The sequence below is a fragment of the Phaenicophaeus curvirostris genome, chromosome 5, assembly GCF_032191515.1.
Source record: "Phaenicophaeus curvirostris isolate KB17595 chromosome 5, BPBGC_Pcur_1.0, whole genome shotgun sequence".
NCBI lineage: Eukaryota > Metazoa > Chordata > Aves > Cuculiformes > Cuculidae > Phaenicophaeus > Phaenicophaeus curvirostris.
The window spans coordinates 5,685,260-5,707,310 of NC_091396.1; the positions used below are offsets into that span (position 1 = coordinate 5,685,260).

Consider the following 22,051-nt stretch of genomic DNA (forward strand, 5'->3'; position numbering starts at 1 on the left):
CTTGGAGAGGAACAGTGGACTTGCTAACTACTTGTTGGTTATTCCAGCAGAGTGTAAGGAGATATAATCTGTTCCTGAAGCGACGTCTCAGGGTAAAACAGTGATGAATGATATTGCAAGTGGCTTGGATGGCTGCAGTAATAACATGCTTCACTGTGTGATGCCTTTTGTTAACTGGGAGCAAGGCTCACGGTTATAAATATCTGTGCTTTCTCAGAACTGTGTCACGTGCATCCTTGCATGGTTTAAGAGGGAGAAGACAGAGACATAACGCTATGACTTATTCTTTTTGCTTCCTACTTTAATGAAATGGAAATCTGGTTCAGTCTTATGCAAATATGCTGTTGCTAATGGTTGTGTTTAAAAAAAACCCCAACTTTGTTTGGCATAGAGTTGGATTTAGAACAGAGTATTAGCTTCTATGGAGAGCGCTTTGCTGTATGAACCTCTAGTCTTGTAAACAATTTGGTAGAGCTGAATACCAATAGGATAATAAGTAATATTACCTACTATTATGATAACTTCCCTAGAAGAGTGAGGTAATAGTCTTACTTGCTTAACATTAATTGCTGTAGCCTAATCAGTGAAAAAGATGAATGCTGTTAATATGACATTCTGGCATGCTGAGAAATGAAAATATGACCTTTAAGAGACCAATTAGAATACCAATTACCCTGCTGAATTGATACCTTTAATTAGGTAATTCCCCATCCCACCCCAGGAAAGTAAATACTCAGTTTTGAAATGTCACCCCGGTATTGTTTATGTGCTGTTTTCATATGTGGTCATTGTTGGAACATATGTCTCTGTGATGGTTGTTTTAGTGAATCTTTTTATGTAAAAGAAAATGCATGGTATTTAGTTTGCTACCGGCTTTAAGTTGTTGAACTGTGCCTCAGCTGCCTGTTGTGTAGAGTGGTGCTCTAACTGCAGAAAAATATCATGCTGTAAAATAACACTTGTGTTCCTCATATATGACACACTGTAAAGACTGGAAGAACAAATGGTAGCACTGTTCACACGTATTGCTACACTAACATACATTTATTCTTCATGTGTTATTTACATTTAGTGTTTGTGGATGTAAGCAGTTAATTTTGGAATTATTGTAATGTTATATAGGCCTTATTAAAACCAAGTTTATCTTCAGCTATGAAGAAACTGAAGGATTGAGGCAATTTGAGGAAACTTCTTTGATTTCTGGTATGTTTTAGAGCAACAACAATACTTGTTTCTTTTAATCATATGCCTATATCTTCCACAGATTGATAAAAGACATCAAAGCAAAGATTCTATTTTCTTCAGGGATGGTGTCAGGAGAATTGATTTTGTTCTCTCCTATGTGGATGATTTGAATAAGGAATGGGAAAAAAAGTGGGTAAGTTTGTCTTCACGAGGTCCTCTTAATTCTTATCTATCATAACCTGAATATCGGTTACTGAGCCTTTCTAATCACTACGCTCCACTGGAATAGGGCTTATCTAAAAATTTATAGCTTGTGAAAATGCCAGTCTATGTACTGAACTTCCTGTGTAATTCTCTGTTGTGTGTCAGACACAATTTTATTAGGTTTTTGGGGCTTTGTTTACTGAATTGATCACCCTCCCTTACTTAGGCTGGTCAATATGTTATACAGTCAGTGCAAAGTAATCCAAATTATTTGCTTTCTTTGTTTAACAGTCTTATAGTTACCTGTAGCTTTGGTGAAAGATCTGTAAATACTGTTAAATGAAGGAGTGTTCTTAAAGCAAAGCATTATCCAAATGAGATTTAACAATAACCTTTTTTTTTCCTGCCCTTTGACTTCAGATGGAGCAGAAATAGATCCTTAGATCCAATAATCCATGCAATTTTCCATTTAACACTTTTTTTAAAACATGTACTGAGTAAAACAAACCCACTCTTTGAACTTTTCCGTGTACTTGACATGCTTACTACATATATATTCATTCCTCTAGAAGAATATTTAAAGTGCCTTTGATAAGAGACCTCTACATAACAGAGCATGAAGTACAAACTGTCTTTGAAATGCCAGTTAGTCAGAATCCCTGAACTTTCCAGTAAGACCTGGTTGCCTGAATGGTAGCAATAGGTTAGATGGAATCAGTAAATGATTTGTATTTGTTCCTTGCTCATACTGACACTCGAGGTCTAACTTAACTAACATGTAAGTTCAAGCTATTTAAAAAATCCAGTATTATGCGATGCAGTCAAGACAATCTAAAGCGCGATATTTTTAAAAAAGAATAATTGTAGGGATTTTAATTATTTTGTATTTTCTTTATTCACTGCTGTCTTTTGAAGTCAGGAGAGGTTACGTTTACGAACTAGTCTCTCCAGCATGTATCTCCAAAGTTTGTTCATAATAAAAAACATTTTTAAAAGGAGAGCAACACCAAAAAAACTTCATTCTCATGTAATCATATTATTCTGAAAGATAAGGATATCTGAAGAAAACTAATTATACCAAAGCTTATGACAAAGTCGTGATAAATACTAAAGGTCTGTGAAGCAGAGAACATTTCTCATCTATATCTTGTCATATTAAAGTGTTTCCTAATTAAAAACTAGTATTTTCTTTGAACGAAAACTACAAGATCAGGCTGTTCAAAACATTGCTTGTGCTTTCTTTCCTTTAGGAAGGAAATACTGTTTTCGGAAAGGGTTTATGCTGCCTATTCTTGCATCCAAATGTGATCCAGTATACAATACAGCCCCTGCTTCTTATTTTTGTTGACATAAAAAAGCAAGAATATCTGTTATTGTATCTGTTTGTTCTTTTTCCCAGCTTAAGCATCTGACAGGCAGCTTTGCTCAATGAGCCGTGTTCAAGAGATTCGATTGGGTGACACGGGTTGTATTATAGTTGTGCTATCATAGGTTTATATAAAAGCACACTTTTTCAAACCGACACTGAGTCTTTGTCAGACTGTAAGAAAAGGGACAACTTTCCATGATGGTCAACTCTCTGCGGGACAGCTCTCTGTGGGACATCCTACATGGCCAACTCTCTGTGAAGACAACTGCACGGGGAGCCCTGAGTGCCTGGCTAGAGCCCCAGCCAATGTTCAAGAGGTTTGAGGAGCAAAAAGTTTGCCGGGGAAAGACTGGACTGATTCCTGCCAGGCGTTCGGGGTTCCCTGGGAAGATTTGTCTCCATGGAGAGTCAGCCATGTAGAGGTGTCCTAGACCCCAGCCTGTAATCCTAGCTGGATTCTTTCTCTCATAAAACAAAACACAATTTTTTTTTTTTAAAAAAAAAGGAAGAGGAGACCAGTCAGTGCAGAGAAGAAAGAAGCCCGTACAAAATATGTGAAAGCAACTCTTAAAATAAACTTTTCCATTAGTCATACTGCAATAACATAAGGAAAGAAATGGAGACTATTTAGGTAGTGTTCTAAGTGGGAAGGAAAACGACCTAGATGCTCAGTCTATTCACTTATTTGTATTGTTTGCAGCAGTTTTCTTGTGATTGCTTATATGGGTCATTAGAGGGTAGCAGGAGTCTTTGCCAGACCAGAGACCACATACACGGTTGTCCTTACTGACTAAAGGATTCATGTGGGGAAGAACCCAAGAGCTAGCTGGTAGCTAATATTGCAGTAGTTCTTGGAAGTGAAAATGCATTTAGTTTGGAAACATCTCTGTTCTGCAAAAGGATACATCATCTGCATCAAGTTTCATGAGACTTAATTCTGTATATGTCTATTACTTGCGAAAGAGTTTATGGCCTCGTGGAAGAAGGTGTTTGGTCTGTGGCCCTGAAGATTAGCTCTGTGGTTGCAGAACAGACTGTCATAAAGACATGACAGTTATAGCGCATCAATTTTCACACAGTTCCTGGGGAATCTGCTAAGAAAATGAAATTTGCCCTATATTTAGGTCCAGTATAGACCTTTATGCAATGACTATGCCTGTAAATTAATGCAGACTCCTTGGCATGGAAGCACCATGCTGCTGTCTTTCTGGGAAAAAGATTTAAATAATGATGCACTGCAGCCCTTGGAATTCATCTGACATACTGGACTTGCTATCATACAGTTGTCACAGGAAAGAAATGCGCATTTCTTTTACTGTAGTACAATGAGACGGCGAAATATAACAGCTAAGAATAGAAATATTCATGAGAAGAGAATAATGGTTATAACAAAGGGAGTTGTTTCCTTGTCTCAAGGAAACAGCTTTATTCTGCAATTCTAAGAAAGAGATGAATAACTTCTTTGTGTGTTTCAACATAGCCCTGATACAGATGTAAGAGGCAGTCTGTTCATCTTCTCCCTTTAGCATTGTGCAGAACAAATATTTTAACTTCTTTGATGTTCCCCAGAAACTTTCTAGCTTAAACTCTGTTTTAAACTCTTGCCTCCTATAAGCTACATGAATAAATCGTAACCACAAAGTCTGGGTAAACAAAAGTTTGGATTATATTTTTGTGAGACAGTACTTTATATTTTTCCTCAAAGCCTCCAGCAGATAAGTGGAAATATTTAGCCACATATGAAATGCATGTGAACGTGGAAAAATCAATATAATTTTAAAAAATATCTAACAGATTATTCATGTATGGCCAGGACATGATCTTTGTTGTCCGTAAGTGCGTTTCTTCACAAGAACCCCCAGAGCATTAGAACTCTGGGATGTCTGTGCAAAGTAACCTGTTCCTATGTTTACTGGAAGCAAGTGGCCACCATCCCCAGTTGAGTGTGGAGATACAGAAACCCACTGTCCATCATCTCCGACAGGAAATTCTGCTTTCTCACAAGCACTGGAGAACCCAAAGTGAGGGACCCAGGGACAGCAAAAAACTGGATGCTTATTTCTCCTGCTACACTCTACTTGGCTGCTGACCACGAGGAGCCATGTCCCCAGCTCTGCAGGAGCAGCTGAGCACTGGGCTTGATCCAGACTGGGCTCCTGTCCATGCTGCTGTATGGCAGCCTAGCTGGTACTTGCTGCAGGAAGGCATTTGGGTCTCCTGCACTTTGGAGGGCAGACAGAGCCCCTTTCCCAGCCATGTGGGCAGCCCCTGCAGTGGGGCCGGTCATGTCAGCCCCCTGCTGTCTTGGCTGTAGGTGGGGGAGAGGTTGAGGGGCCTTCCCTAAATGGGCTCCTTCTCACCTGAAATATTCTTACTAGGAAGCTACGTGGGCAGCCTGAGCTCAGACTGAGCCTGTTAGTCTTTTGAAGGGAATTCTGTTTTCTCAGGGTACAACTAAGTGTTCTTATATGCTTTATGCTTTTATGTGGTTGTTCCTAAGGGCCATATTTATTTCTCAGTAACCTACACATGACTGTAGTTAAAATAAGCCTGAACATCCTGATCATAGAATCACCAGGTTGGAAGAGACCCTCCGGATCATCGAGTCCAACCATTCCTATCAAACACTAAACCATGCCCCTCAGCACCTCGTCCACCTGTGCCTTAAACACCTCCAGGGAAGGTGAATCAACCACCTCCCTGGGCAGCCTGTTCCAGTGCCCAATTACCCTTTCTGTGAAAATTTTTTTCCTAATGTCCAGTCTGAACCTCCCCTCGTGGAGCTTGAGGCCATTCCCTCTTGTCCTGTCCTGTCACTTGGGAGAAGATACGTAAAAGGCTTTTGTAAGCTAGGAGGTCTTTGCCCAAAGGAAGTGGAAAAGTGAGGAGAAGGAGCGTGGTTAAAGAATACTGTGTTGTTATCTCAAAACTATTTTATTCCCCTGTTTATTGATTGTTGTTACTAGCAGTAACAACATAATAACATTGTTATCAAAAAACAGGTTTATAACAGTTATCTGTCTTCCTTAGATACCTAATCGTGCAGTGTTGCATCCGCATTGGGCATATTAGTACCTCTGGACTTTGGATCTTGCGTTTTTAATCTTATCAGGATGGTTCATTACAGCCACACAAATGTTAGATGGTAGTCACCGTGTATGAATATGTGGGATATCCACAGCAGTGTTTGGAGAGGTGAATGCTGTACTGGACTCTCAGCTATATAGGCCACAGAAAATGTCTCAGAAAATGTAGTTTCATGTTTTTTGCAGATGCTTTGGAGAGACTTAAGAACTGTACTTAAGATGTAAAGAAGGGCATTAGCCTACTATTAATGGTCTTTGCTAATGTGAGTATTTCTGTTGCTTCCCTCTGTGAGTCCAGAGTGGCATCTATAGCAGATTCCCAGATATATGCACTACGTCTAGCATTTTAGATTTGGGACAGGAAGCTTAAAATTGTTACAAATGCATATTAAAACAAAACAGCACTGGTCCGAGCGTGCATTTTGTCTATTTGAAGCCTTTGACAGCAACATGAAAAAGTTTAGTATTTGTCTAAAAAGGGAGGGACATGGGGTATTTTTGCAGCAGATAGATTGATTCCTTTTTAGGTCGGTCGTTTCAAGTAACTGGAAAGTACAGTACATTCACATGGTTTTCAGACAAAGTGGCTTATGGGAAGAGAGCAAAGGCAGTGGAAAGAGTGTAATTGCTGTTAGAGCACTGCAATTTATCACACTAAATATACAGTAAGGAATGATCAGTAAGGTGGGACCCTTTGGCTCTGGCTGTTATTAAGCTGCACAGCTGGAGCTGACTGGTGTCTGGTGGCAGAGAATCCTCTGAGCTGACTCGCTTGGCTCTCTTCCAGTGTCTTCTGGAAAAAGAAAGCACACCATCCACCTCGGGAGAAAATGTAATCCAGAGCAGCACATAGCTTTGGATACCAGGCTTGAATGTCAACTTCTATACAGCACTTCCAAATGTAATCATAAATCACCTTTTAGTTGTATTGTTCTCTGGTGTGTTTGTACAGGTGCATGGAGGCAGATGTGTGGGGTATATTAATTTAAAAATAGTGCATGGAATTGCACCACTATCTGCTAGAACTCAGGAGTTATCGTAGTTGAAAGTTTGTTTAGGCCAGTGCTTAACATAATATCTAAGAATATTTGGCAAAATCGGATGTAAGAGGTAAAAGTGAAAAGCCCTTAACACAGGAGAATATATCCATACATCTTAACATAGATTTGAGGGCCATCAAAACATTATTCTGTCTGTACTTGTAGGTTATGCAAACTGAAATGCAAATAGGGCAGACTGCTCCTCACAGATGCTCAGGAAAAGGAAACCAGATGAGAACTGTGGTGGGTTTTTTCCTTAAGTGTGTTTGAAAAATGTCATTTCAGACCTTTCAATAGAGAAAACATCAGACAGCATTGCAGATTTTTGCTAGAGATAAATTGGGAGACTGGCTAATGCTTTCTAAGGAGGCTAGGGCTCATTGTTTAGCTTAACATGTTGTTGTTCTAGCAGTTCTTCAGCAAATTTTATATCACTAAAAGGAAATTAATTCAGTCCCCCAAGAGGGACAAAAATTCTATAGAGAAGGACGGGAAGAAAATGGTCTTGTCTAAAGATATGACCTAGGAATTACTTGACAAAATAAAATGTCCAAGAAAGGTTCAGGGTCACAAACTCAGCTGTGCTGCACTGCTACAGGCAGGTTAGTTTATCTCTGCACAAAGTCCATGCTGGCTTTATGCAAGGTAAGTGTATGTAAGCTTACGTGTGATGATTTCTTAGTCCTATCTACTTTTACAGTTCTGTTTTTTGTGAAGTGTACTGTTTGAATAGTCTGTAATCAGTACTTTAACATCAAACAAATAAGTAGATCTCACTGTAAGCAATCAATTTTCTGCATGCTTCCAAAATTTTTCTTTTCATCTAGTTTTAGCATTCTCTTAGAAACATAGCTAAACTTGAACAATAACACACCGCACACACTACCCGCCCAAAGAGTCAGAAGGGCTCAAGGCGCATGACTTCATTGAATTCTCTGGTTAACAAGACTGGACAGTTAATGAGCCTATTCCTAGTTAATAAATAGGCTTCATGTTGCTGGTCCTAACTAGCTTCATGTTGCTAGCCTAACTAGCCATCACTTAGAATTGCTCAGGTATCCATCAGCTGGTTTCTTTCTCTTGATCTGTCTTTTACAAAGGTCCTATAGGGCTAAGGGGGTGTCATCAGGGCAGTAATGAGGAGTGAAGCTCAGTGAAGTCATCAGTAAGCAATCAGATAGTTGCTAATTTCATCAGTTAATGAAGTGTGCTTATTTCTGTTCAGGAAAGAAGAAAAGAATTCGAGAGCAATCTGCAAAAGGCTGGTTTGGAACTAGAAACAGAAGACAAGAAGGTAAAAAAAAAGGAAGAAAATTAGGACCAAAGTAATAGGCCTGCAAATTACTAATTAATGTATAATGCTTTGTTTCTTTGTTACGAATTCTAAATTATTCTACTGGGTTCCAGTGGAGTATGACTAATTGAAGTGAAACAGGCTTAATGTGTCTGTTGAGTTATTTTTTCAGATAAGCTCATAAGAATCATAAAAGCAAAGTGATTTTGATTCAGGAGGAAGTGATGGCTTTTGCTTTCACAACCAAAAGAAAGTAGTTCCAAAATAGCAGTGACTTCATTTAAGCCCTTTTAAATGGGAAGTATGCTCACAGCTGGATTTAATCCCATCCAGCTACTAGTAACATATTTGAAAGTCAGTGAATGGATTAGCATGTGCCCACTGGATGTCGCAATTATGATGAGGAACGACCCTGGTGTAACAACAACCTGAGGATATTCGATGAGTGTTACTCTTGTTTAATAAACCGAGAACATGGGATGCTGACTTCTTCAGTCAGCATGCTCTTTGGTTTTTTTCTGCCAGAGATTGAGCAGGGCAAAATAACATTTGATGAAGATCAGACTCTGTAATAGATGGGTATTGAGCAACATGTTAAAAAGTACCTTCTGATTGCCATTTTCTCCAGTATATGCAGAGGAATGCTAGGACATATACTGTGGGGCGAGGCCTGTGATAAGATTAGCCCTTATCATAGCTGAGAGGCTGTAACATCTTAGCTCTGGTTGGCAACTCCTTTTTGTGAGGAGACCTGCATGCACTTCTCTGCTGTGTGAAAGCTGCCACCTCCAGGAAAGGGAAGAGCTTGACAGTCCAGCACAGTGGCCTGCAGGACGAGCGGACTGCCAGGTGTCCAGCTCTTCACAACAAACCCTTGCATTTCCAATGATCTTCATCCCTCAATGTAGAAAATTAGTGTACTTCAAAAGTTCACAAAGGCTTTTCAGTATTGCAAAGATTATTTTCATGAACAACTAACCACTCAGATAAGCTTTTCAGTTAAAAAAATATATATTTAAAAAAAAAAAAACAACCAAACCTACCTTCCCCTCTTTTTTTTTTTTCAAAAATATGTAAAAGGCAATAAATTTCATCTAGCAACTATTCTTTTAAAGCGTGCAATGTAAGACAGTTTAGTCTGATATCTGATTTAACTTTCTCGGGGCAGGAATCTGAAGATGGCAAGATTTATTTTGTGAAGATCCATGCCCCATGGGAGGTTCTGATCACATATGCAGAAGTGCTGAATATTAAAGTTCCCATCAAGGAAAATGACATTCCTTCAATGGTGGAAAACCCCCTGGACTGTATGCTTACGCCATTCAGGCTTCCCGAGAATGTGATGCACCCTGAACCGGATTATTTCACAGCCCCATTCAGCAAGGATAAGCAGGAATTGTACCTCATTAATGATGAGAACACTTTCTTCTCACCGTCCATGAGAAACAGAATAGTACGTATGTTAATTTGTCTATTTTTATTTACACGTAGAATTACACAGTCCTGTAGGAATATTCATGAAAGGAAGGAGTGATATCTGTGGGTAAATGCAAGGAAACCTGAATGCCTGTGCATCTTTCTTACAAATCTGGAATAATATTTGTTGAAGTGGATCTTCTGGATGTCTACAAGGCAAGCATGCCCTCAGTGGTTTCATACAGGAGACTTCTCAAGAAACACCTTTTCCTTTGTGTGTTGTTCCTGCAGGTTATACACAGTGCACAGCCATTAAAAGTTTACGTTAAATCGCCTTAGAGTAGGAGAGGTCTGAAATTCTTGTGTTTGAATCTCAGGTTAATTATATTCTTACACGTTGCCCATACGGAACGGAAGAAGGGAAGAAAAAGTTTGGGATAAAGAGACTGCTAAATAATGGCACCTATTCAGCTGCATATCCTCTTCATGATGTAAGTATTTTACTTTTCTGCTTCTTTGAGCATTTCCCAGTGTTTTTACTCTTTTACCTGCTGTGACATTTGCTGTTTCCAGCAGAAATGAAAATGTACTCAAACCCTTCCATTTGTCCCAGTAATTGATTCTGTTTTATAACACACAAGACACATCTGCCAGCCCTACTATTTGGCTTTTATGTGCTGAAACGTTTCTTCCTACAGACGAGTTTCTAGGATATACTTATGTGTCAGCCACATAACAGTATGTTCCTGTAGTGTCTATGATACAGATTATGCGATAGTATGTTAGAAAGGTTATAACCAGGAAGGAATAGTTACTTTAGATGCATACGTTCAGCAGTGTGTGTGTGTGCAGGGTGTATACATGCACGTACTGTAGTCATACACCTGTGTGTACTACCTGCAAGGATGTTAATACTCCTGGGATCACACCTTGTTAGAACTGAAGGCAGATGAGTTGCCTCAGCCCTACGGTTCAGTATGGGGTTGTCACTTGTCTATTTCCTAAGAAGCTTTGGTGACCAACTGCAATACTAGAAGTGTGGCAAGCATGGGAAATACTGGTGTTTAGTTTTTCTGTAGGGTCAGTTTTTAATACAAAATATGTGGATTTAACCCTGGAATCAGGGAATCATGGAGTAGTTTGGGTTGGAAGGGACCTTAAAGACCATCCAGTTCCAAAAGCTCCTGTGATGGGCTCCCACTAGATCAGGCTGCCCAAGGCTCCATCCAGCCGGGCCTTGAACACCTCCAGGGATGGGGCAGCCAGAGCTTCCCTGGGCAACCTGTTCCAGTGCCTCACCACTCCCATGGTGAAGAAATGTTACTTATTTTACTATGTTACTATATTTTATTTATTATTATGTTACTATATTTTACATGGGTTGGGGTTTTTTTTGATTCTTTTTCCCTTCTGAATGTTACGTTCAATTCATTGCTTAAACCTGAAATTCTCTTTGTGTTTATAATAGTTACTTCAAATTTGTCACAACATTTTAGTGAATTTTAATTGCTTATTTATATCTGTGAATTCTACCACAAAAATATTTTCAAATACTTCATATCGATTGATATTTTTAAATGTTTTAAAATATTTTTTCCTTCCTTAGAAAATGAAAAGAAATGGATGTATGGGCATTCTTTAGGTTTTCAGAGGGAAAGTTTAGCTGATCAGAGTCTAGACTGTAGGAGACAAGTCTTGGCTGTGAAGCAATTTTTACTGTTGGGACTACCAAACGCATAGAAAGTGGTTGCACAAGAATCTCTTCTATACAAGTACAACCAACTTTAAGTGCTCAGAAATTATATGAAAATAATCCAAAAGCATGAGGCGCTCAGAAATCATTGTCTAAGAAATAGCTATTTAACCTTTTTAAACTATTTAAAAGATGAGACCTTTAGGTTGTTTAACTTCCTTGGTTTCCATTTAGAAACCAATTTTCATGCTTTTCTTTGTGATGGAGAGCCATTGAGGAAAAAAAAAAGGAAAACCATGATCACAAACTGTATATTCGACATAGCCAAATATTTCTAAAGGCAGAGTTCTGCAACACAATAAAATTACAAGAGCTGTCAGGAGCTCTGGTTATTTTATGCTGTTTAATTTCTAGAAAACTGATGGAGTTTGAAAAATTTCTCAGTACTTGACAAGCGGGTACATGATAGTGATTAACACCACTGAAGTTAATTAGTGTCAGAATTTCATTTTGCATGTTCCTGCGTTACAGCTGAGAAATCACAGCACAGAGTACGTTATAGTGCAGTGGCTGGAGGCAGGAAACAGCTTTAATTTATATCCTGTAGTTTACATGTCTGGGTGAAATGCTTTTTTAATGGGCAATGAGAACTTGATTCAGAAGTACAGGAGAGGATTTCAATTTGCGTTGTTTTTAATGAAGCTAGAGTATAATGGTGGTTTTCCTCTTTAAGGAAGCTTGAACTTCTGCAGTTAACTTCTGCAATGGCATATGCTACACCCCAGTATAAAGGAACAAACCAGTCACTGCAGAAATCTGCCAGTGCAGATGAGTATGTCATACCAGCACCAACACTGCTGCAACGTGACATGATGTGGTTACAGTATAATTGATTGAATGTCAAAGATGGATAATTTTTTTCTGAAAATGTTTGTTATCTTAAAATATTACATATATAAAAAGAATTCTGCTTAAATAAAGTGTTGAAGTAGAGTGCTAAGTTTAGATTTTGGATGAGTTTAATTGGCATAATCTTAAGAGGGGTGTGCGTTGTCATCGTTATTGATGTTCGTTTATTTCAATGTAGTATTTGAATCTGTTACTGAGGTGTTTTCCTTTACTTTGATTTGCTCACAGTGCCAGTATTGGAAAAAAGCAAATGATCCAAACTGTGACAATGAGAGATACACGCTGTACATGGAGTGGGCCCGTTTCTTGCGGTTCTACAAAGAGCAGCCTTTGGACCTCATCAGGTAAAATACTTCCTGTGTTTTATTATATTTATTTAGTGCCCATTCATTTGTAGTTTGATCATGTTGGAAGATTTTTAAGTAGTTATAAGATCTGATGAAAATTAGATACTTAATTGGGCACTAGGTCCTTGGAGGACATGACAAAGGGAAAAATGTTTTATGTCATATCAAGCCTCTTTCAATCTAGCCAGTGCTCCCGGGGTCGGGTATGGAACAGATAATTTGGCTGTAGAGGAACACATATGAGGAATACTTTGCATTTTGTTACCAATATCTGCCGCAATTTTTAAAGACTGATTTGAAATTTGGAAATTGCAATAGAGACTTGAAAAACTACTGATAAAATCAGTTTCTGAAGCTTGACTCTCAATGCAGTACTAAACCCAAATTTGAACTAACCTTACCCAAGATTTCTTTGATTCAGGCCATATGTCATTTAAAAAAACATTATTTTATTCACAAGTTACAGTTGTCTGTAAATTCTGTGAATTACCCTGTGTAATTCTGTCATTCTCTTAATAACCATGGGATCAGAACTGTTGTGCCCGCTTCTTTTGTATAATTCCTTGGAAAATTGAAGAAGTTGATCTTCATTTACATTATCCTGTGGGAAGGGGACAGAGTGATTTTTAAAGCTTCTACTGAAAGGAAAAAAGGGTGAAAAGAGGCCATATATTTTGTTCATTCAGCTTGCTTAATTTTCTCAGCCGCCTTCAAATCTCACCTTTCCAGTGTACATCAATGCATTTACTCTTCTGTTAAGTAAGAATTTTGCCAGCTGTTTCATTTTGACTCTGGCCAATTTTCTGTATTGCAGTCTCAAACTTTGTTTTGTATTCCTATTAATTCCTTCTTTTTTTGTATTCAGGAAGTACTATGGTGAGAAAATTGGAATCTATTTTGCCTGGCTAGGATTTTACACCGAGATGCTATTCCTTGCAGCAGTTGTTGGCTTAATCTGTTTTCTTTATGGCTTGTTTACAATGGATGAAAATATGAGCAGGTGAGTGTAATGTTGAATATCTTCTGGGCTTACAATGGGGAAAGCTAAGCAATGTGAAAATTTTGTTCTTGCAAAAAAACTGTTAATAAGCTTTTAAAGCTTGTCAGAGCAGGCAAATTTGTTCTTCAGCTGTCTTTATTGACAGAAATGCTGGCAGACAACTAATGCGAAACTTGTTGCTATTAATTACTAAGACTCAATTTGTAGATGAAAAGCAATATTTTATTGCCTTTTGGCAATAGCTTTTTATATTGGAATACCCTTAGGACATAAAGTCCTAAGATGACCAAAATTGTTTGTTTCAATTGTTTATTGTTACCTCATCTTTTCTATTTTAATCTATCTTGCGGAGTAGTTTGTTGACCTTTTTGGTTAGGTCATCATTTGCACTAACTACCAAAAGCATGAGTGCAGTACAGATTCCCTGTCAAAGAGGGGTCCAGTATCTCATTAACCAGAGTTTGCTTTTTTTTAAAGAAGCGTTGTATTTGATTCTTCAAAGATCCCAAGATTTATCATATTCAGGGATTTGTGGAGGTTGGAGTGGGGAGTGGTAAGAAGGTTGACACTTAATTTTTCATTCTTTCTTATGAGAAGTCTTCCAAAATATATTAAGCTTTAAATATAGAAGATGAATAGCAGGTTAAAATTCTCAGCCATTCTACTGAATGATGTCATTATGGGATTACATTTTAGCTGGGTTCAGAATTTACCTGGGAACACTGCTATACATGTTCAGATTTCTCGATTTACTGAATGACTGGATTTAAAATTTTGCCCACTGTAATGGCTAGACTGAAGTAGCAAATTTTACTGTAGACAGCAAAGCTGAATTGATATGTCTGCTATTAGAAAAGGTGTAATGAGCGCATTAATAACCTGAGGAGAAATAACATGGTTTATATCTCACCTGAAAGCTGGGCATATGCAGTACAGCTCCTTGAAGGCTTCTGATTTATTACTGATAGAATCAGAAAGCCCAGACCAAGTGAATTGCTAGTTCTCCTCCTTGTGGTAGCTGCTACATGAGCTTCCCCTCACTAACTACAGATTAACTCCAGTGAACATAACAAGACTTAGCATCTTCCCTGTGAAGCTGGAAATGTTGAGCTTTGAACAAAGGAAGCTTTTAATTTGTTTTATTTTAAAAATAAACTTCTTATAGCAGCTCCTAAGACTTTATGAAAACAGATACTGTACAATGGTTTTTTCCTCAGCAAAGAAATCTGTGATCCTGCAATTGGAGGAGAGATCATCATGTGTCCTCTTTGTGACCGAGAGTGTGACTACTGGAGGCTAAACACCACTTGTGAGTCCTCACAGGTCTGTATTTGGTTCTCCAGCCACATCATTGTTATTCATACTGAAAACTATTTTGGTACTGACCTGTTCCTGTCTATTCTGTTGCAGTATTCGCATTTGTTTGACAACGTGGCAACTGTCTTTTTTGCCATTTTCATGGGCATATGGGGTGAGTACGGTTCATAAGTTTTATGTCAAACAATAAGGAGATCTTGGCAAAGCTGCTAAGGGACTCTGGAGGTTGGAAGAAGGGGAATAATGGCTTTGCTTTAATATCCTGCCTCTGATGCAAACGGGGTGAGAGAATAAAAGTAATCTAAAGCTGCAGAGGAATTGGGCTTAACCAAAACTGAACAAAATCTAGCAGGTTTCTAGAATATCGTAAGCATTGTGTTCTCTATCTTTATTTATTTCTTCCCTTAGTAACCTAAGATAGATTGCAGCCTTATGCAGTCCTTGTGAAAGACCTCTCTCTACTTAGCACTGCAAGTTATCAGTACCACATGAGGGTGGTGCAGCTGATGGTGCAGCACTACCACTTTATTAGCATTTTTAGGATGAAAATTAGTTGGCCTCTACTGCCATGAACTTCTTACTTTATATTATGTTTTGGCGATGCAGGAATAGGTGGATTTATTGACTCTGTCTACAAGCATGGTTTCACACCAAGTGATACTTGTTCAGACTTTAAGATGGTATTGTCTTGAATACACGTTCTTTTCTTAAATTCTGTGAGGGTTTATAGACGTAAGATAGTGTAGTTATCGCTTATTTCCTTAAATACCTTGTCTCCTGTTTCATACTGTTTATATGAAATATCATAATTAAACCTTTGATTTGAACATAGATATTTCATTAACATGCAAAGATCTCTGTGTTGATAGAAAAATCTGTGTATATGTTATCAAAGGATCTGGCCACTAACTTTTTCATGGAGAATTCTCAAAAAACATTTTAATAAAATAATGCTGCATGGCTGTTTTCCTAAGCTTTTCTTGGTTTCAAGCACTAGTATTTGAGTGAGATGGATTAGTCATTCAGGAAGGACCAGCAAAAGATTTTAGAACTGTAGAAGATAAGGTTTCCTGTGTTTGTGCAAACCATAAAGCCTCTCCAATTCAAATAAGAACAATCGGATTACTAAAGTTTTACACTTTAAAGTAGTTTATAGAGGGCTTTTAAGATGTTATATGGTATTATACCTTTTATTATTGTTTATTTCATATATGAAATCAGTTCTAGTGTCTTATAACTTCCTAAGCCAGCCTCACTCTTGATCATATGAAAAGCAGCAGACGTTCACTGTCTTTAAAATGACCATGATATCAAATGAATTATCACATTGCTTTGTTAATTCTGTATTGCTACGTGCATATGAAAAGTAGTTAAACTGTCACTGAGCATGGTTGCTGTAACCATAGAAATACCAATGTCCTGTCTTGGCATCTTCCTTGTCATCCACTTCTGGAATTCAATTAGCTAAAATATTACTTAATCCACATTACGGTCTTAGCTGTGAACTTTAATAGGTAGTCAATAAAAATAGACTACCCCATTGTGAGGGTAAATAGCAGACCGCAGAACAGGAGCCAGCACAGAAACAAGTTTAACTTTGTTCATTAACTTGTTCGTTTCTCCCTTAACTGTGTTTTAACATGTCCAAATTGCAGTTACACTTTTCTTGGAGTTTTGGAAGAGGCGGCAGGCTAGGCTGAAGTATGAGTGGGATTTGGTTGATTTTGAAGAGGAACAGCAGCAACTGCAGCTGAGGCCCGAATATGAAGCAAAATGTACCCAAAAGAAGAAGAATCCTGTAACTCAGGTAATGAGCCTGCTGGGTTTACCTGCATGCAAATCCAGTTGTTAGCTGACAGATAGTTTGCTAATGTGCAAGTTCTGCCTCAGGAGCAAGTCTGTATGTCATTGTTAGGTAAAGATCTGTGTGACACACATAAGCGATGCCATGTTTATATTGGAGCAGGGCAGGCCCTCGGCTATTATGTCTCCACAGAACAGTGCTTATGGTAGCAGTGAGTTTGGCTTGAATATGTAGAACATGATGCCAACCACACCCTCAGAAACACAATAGATTGCATCAAATATCAAAGCAGAATTTTGTACATAGTTTTCTTGCTAAAGACATCCAGTTGATGAGTGTTGAGATTTGTTCTCTTTCGTTGACCAGCATTAGAGATAAACACTTTAACTGCTGAAAGCAGCCTGGCTCTGTTAGTGTTGCTAAGTTCTGAAGTCTATAGCGTTGCCTTCTAAGGGTCTGTTTACCCTGGTGCGGGCCCAGTGTGGTGTGACTGTCCTGCTTTTCACTCTTAGAGTGAGTGAGAGTTCTCAGCACTTCAGCCTCCTCTTGCACATGCCAAGCACACCCTATCTCTTAGACCACGGCTTTTCCTGCCTAAGTCTTTTGTTTTCTGGGCTTTTGACACAGGATAAATTTGAAGGTGGGGTTTTTGCCTGTGGAGTGTGTGCCTAACTTTCATAATCATAGAATCGTAGAATAAACAGGTTGGAAGAGACCCACCGGATCCTTGAGTCCAACCATTCCTATCAAACACTAAACCATGTCCCTTAGCACCTCGTCCACTCGTGCCTTAAACACCTCCAGGGAAGGTGACTCAACCACCTCCCTGGGCAGCCCGTTCCAGTGCCCAATGACCCTTTCTGTGAAAAATTTTTTCCTAATGTCCAGCCTAAATCTTCCCTCAGCCTCCTCTTCTCTAGGCTAAACACCCCCAGCTCTCTCAGCTGTTCCTCATAAGGCCTGTTCTCCAGCCCCTTCACCAGCTTCGTTGCTCTTCTCTGGACTCGCTCCAGAGCCTCAACATCCTTCTTGTGGTGAGGGGCCCAGAACTGAACACAGGATTCGAGGAGCGGTCTCACCAGTGCCGAGTACAGAGGGAGAATAACCTCCCTGGACCTGCTGGTCACGCAGTTATTAAGTATCCTGTGCTGATTTAATTTCCACAGGGAACTGATACATTAAATAGGGGAATACGAAAGCAATGTTCGTAGTTGGCTAAAACTATCTTTAGTGTCCTTCACATTTCAAAGTAGCAGTCTTTGAAGTCTTCACACCTTTTAAAACACTTTCTCATCTCTGCACAACATATGAAGGAGCAGTCATCTTGACCTAAGCTACATAAGTGGGACTAGCTGTAGTTTTGCTTCTGATATTCAAGCCCTTTGTTTAGGGAACGCTAGAGAGATGAAGTCTGCTGAAGCCCTTCATCTGAAATCTAATTGAGGTACAATTAAGCATGCTATTTAACTCTGTTAAATGGTCTATATAAATACTTGGTAGGTGTTAATTGTCTTCATTTAAATTTAATTTAGGTAGGTATTATTTGACAAATTTAGGGATTGGATGGTTGCATTCCAGTAAGAAAACCTACCACCTCAGTTTGATGTATTTTAAAATCACCCTTCCTCTTCATAGGTAACACAGTCTAGAGAAATGAAATAGCATCTTAGCCAGAACATGACGAGAAGCATTGTTATATGAACAGTAGCCCTGTCTTTTGGGGATTGTCTTCTTAATTATTAGGATATATACACCCTAATCTTATTTCTCATGACAGAGTTTTTCTGCCTCTCCTTCCCCTTCTGTATATGCAACATTAAAGCTGCTCTTCTTACACCTATAGCTTACACTGTACAAGTTACAGAGAGATCTTTGATAACCATGGACTATGATTTTGAGTGTAGATCTGCTGAGGCATCAATTTCTGCATGCTCAGGAAAACAGTTTCAGGTAAAGCAATTTTCGGCTAGCTAGTTCAGCTAATTGAAAACACATACCAGCCTGTTGTGTGTTACTTACTAGTTCACGTCCCTGTGTCTGCTTAAGCTAAAACTTTCCACTTTCTTACATAACTGCACAATGACCAAAACCAGCTGAAACACTGATTCTGCTGCAGTTAGAGGAAAGAGCAAGGGGAAATCACACAGGCAGTTTCTGGCCCTTAGGTGCTGTGAAGTACCAGCTGCAGCAGATGGTAATCGTGAGGATGAGGGAGTGATGGGCTGACTTACAGGCAGTGGTTGCAGACAGCATGGACCAAAGCCTGTAGTCTGGTGAGGTGAACCAGCCGCAGCAGACTGCAGCCAAAGATGACAGGGGTGAGATGCATTTGTATAACTATCCCGAGGGAGAAGACGGTTCTCTCTAAATTCATGCAGATCTCTTGGGTAGGATGGTTTATTTGGACTTTTATTTTGGAAACAGAAATTGGGCCATAATATAATTTTCTTATCTCAGAGTGAGATACTGCACTGTTCTGTGCTTTCTAAATATGCATTAACAATTACCATAAAATTCTATGACTGTACAATCCTTTATTTTACCACACATCACTACCTTGGTGAATCTTTAGAAGCTTTTGTGCAGCAGGGTTTAGCAGTGGTCCTTATCAATACCCAGTTATAGCAAACCATGCAGGTTAGCCACACTGTAGTGTAATTTCCTTTCATTAATTAATGTGCAATACTGAACATGTGAAAGGACAGCGGTTTCAAATAAGTTAATTCTGCAGACTGATAAGATAGTATGGATACAGGTCACTGAGTTTTTTGCATCCCAAGGCTAGTTTTGCTTTGCTTAGAAAATTATTTCTTCATTATTCCTGGCCATGATTCAAATTATAGGTGCACTGAAACAGAAATTGCCCATCTTGAGGCTTTAATTAACACCTCATTTGGTCATAGTGCTAAACTATCTAGGTAGATCATAGCTAAAATATGGCTTTGCTGATTAAAGTAGAATCTTAATTTACATAAATAATGAAGCGTTCCCTTCAAACTTAGGCTCTTTCATTGCACGTTATTGCCTACATTTTATTCCAAAGTGGAAGACTTGTTGAATAGCTTAGAGTATGCAAAACATTTGTTCTTAGTATAGAATATACGTATTATTTATTACTACAAAATAGGTATAAAATGTTATAAGCCTATATAAAGTCACCTGATATCTGTGCTCTTATCTTTTCCTCAGAAATTTTTATAGTTCTGTTTATAGTGCCTTTAACTGTTATCATCGTCAAAACACTTGTTGTGACTTGACACTACAGTATTGGTAATTGTGTTCAGTAAGTATATTTAGGCAGATACAGGCAGTATATCTCTCCTGAGAGAGCAGCGCATTAGACTTCAAATAGAATCACGTTGGTATGAGTGTGCTGATGTACTGAAGAATATCACCATCACCAAGCAAGGCTTGTAGAACAACTACAGCTGCTTGGTTGTCTCAGGGATAAATGTGCAGCTCAGTTCTGGCCGTTGTATTCAGCATAATTACACCACATTATGCCAGTGTGTTGGGCACATTCCGGGTTTTTGTATAACAGAAAATAACCTCTTTCCAGCTACATTTTACAGGTTCAATTATTCTGTTGTCAAAATAAGCATTTCCTGGTTCAATATACTTATTGATAATATATTTAATATTGCACTCACCTATGGTAATCACTGCCCCTTTGTCCAAGAGGAGTGTAAATGTACTACCATGCCTTGCTCAAAGATTTATCAAGTCTAGTTTATTTTTTCTAAATCTTTTCCACTGGCATTAGTTCTTAAATGAACCTTTCTTAACACATGTAATCTGATATTTTAGGAATTAGAATTGGTTGCAAAAAAGAGAACTTTACACGAACGTGGAAAATTGTTCATGTGCTATATGGGGATACTCACTTGGGTAAGACCAAGCTGCCTGCTGCTGCAGCAGAGATTGTCAACTAATGAATGTAGCCATCCCATTTCTTTGATTAAAGAAAGAGTAAATTGAAGGAGTGGAGGAAAATACTCTCTGGCTGTGTGGAAAAACATGGCACATCCAAGTAAATGACCATTTTAAGAATCCCTGACATGAAGAATTTAAAATTCAGTCCCATTTTGGACTCGGAGCTCTATGGCAGCTGACCTTGCACTACAGTAGAAGTTCTGTCGGGCCCATCTAATGAAGGAGGTGATCTTTTTCCTTCGGCTGCTGATTGATTTTTTGAAAGGTCTAACCATTCTTTCCAGTGCTGTCTTCACTTTTAGTGTCGTTATGGCCACTTCTGTCCTGATCTGTTTTCCCCCTCCAGCACACTCATAATCCTGTATTATCTGCCCATTTAGAGAGGCGCATTCTGAATGGTTTTACTTGGATGTGAGCACCTCCACATGGCTGATGAGAGCTCTGTGTGCTGTTTGGTGTTAGAATAAGATTATGAATTTGTGAACAGTGCTGTGCTTGCTTTGACTGTTTCAGGAGATGGAGCCTTATTTGCCTTTAACTAGCCAGGCTGTGCGGTTCTGCATCTCGGGAACTACAGTGTTGTTCTGGGTGAGCATCTTTTTTAATCATAATTTTTAACAAATATCAGAATTGCAGGTCATCACTAATGACATTAACACGTGCTGGTTTCACCCAGGATACTAACACATGCCTTTATTATTGTCCCACAGATTTCCTGCTGTCACGCCAAATACACTTCAATTCAGATATAAAAAAAACAACCTGGAAATCTGTCATTAATTGATGTTTTGATTGGATATTTGAGCACAGGAGTAACTCTCTGGCATATGTGCTGTTAACAGACCATACTGAAAAAAATGGTAGTAAAAGAAAAAAAAAAAGTACTCACTACAATGAAATATCTTTATATTCCTCTGTAGAAATACCTGCAGAGTGAATTTCAGAGTGGACAATATAATCTAATTTGTCCCTTCCATCTCCATTTCTATGAGTCTGTAACCTTCTGCACTATTTATTTTTTTGAATGTTGGTATTAGATTATCTGGTTTGTTTGTGTTAACAAAATAATTTTGTTTGGTTTAATGTATCTAAAAGAATTGGAACGGTTTGGGTTGGAAAGGTCATTAAAGATCAACCTGCTCCAAACCCTTGCCATGGACAGGGACACCATCCACTGTACCAGGTTGCTCAAAAGCCCCATCCAGCCTGGCCTGGAACACCTCCAGGGATGGGGCATCCATGACTTCTCTGGGCAACCTGCTCCAGTGCTTCACCATCTTCAAGGTGAAGGATTTGTTCTTTACATCTAAGCTAAATCTACCCTCTTTCCATTTAAAGCCATTACCCTTTGTTCTATCACTACATATCCTTGGAAAAAATATAACAATGTATTTTGCCTCTGTGCTTTCCATTTCAGTGCAACTGAACTCATTCCCATAAAGAATAAAATTTAA

General features: G+C 38.7%; 1 protein-coding gene across 6 annotated transcripts in view; it reads left to right on the forward strand.

Moving 5' to 3' along the window:
* ANO5 (anoctamin 5) overlaps positions 1 to 22,051 on the forward strand; it is a 60,901-nt gene that overhangs the window by 25,860 nt on the left and 12,990 nt on the right. For 3 of the 6 annotated variants that reach the window (XM_069857445.1, XM_069857447.1, XM_069857448.1), the window contains 10 exons: positions 1,265 to 1,378; positions 8,110 to 8,178; positions 9,347 to 9,631; positions 9,972 to 10,085; positions 12,425 to 12,540; positions 13,409 to 13,543; positions 14,761 to 14,866; positions 14,954 to 15,014; positions 16,516 to 16,667; positions 21,111 to 21,185. In XM_069857445.1, coding sequence (XP_069713546.1) covers positions 1,265 to 1,378; positions 8,110 to 8,178; positions 9,347 to 9,631; positions 9,972 to 10,085; positions 12,425 to 12,540; positions 13,409 to 13,543; positions 14,761 to 14,866; positions 14,954 to 15,014; positions 16,516 to 16,667; positions 21,111 to 21,185 — 1,227 coding nt within the window. Of the gene's footprint in view, positions 1 to 47; positions 93 to 1,264; positions 1,379 to 8,109; positions 8,179 to 9,346; positions 9,632 to 9,971; positions 10,086 to 12,424; positions 12,541 to 13,408; positions 13,544 to 14,760; positions 14,867 to 14,953; positions 15,015 to 16,515; positions 16,668 to 21,110; positions 21,186 to 22,051 lie in introns of all 6 variants that reach the window. The other 3 variants (XM_069857443.1, XM_069857446.1, XM_069857444.1) reach the window with 2 other exon arrangements.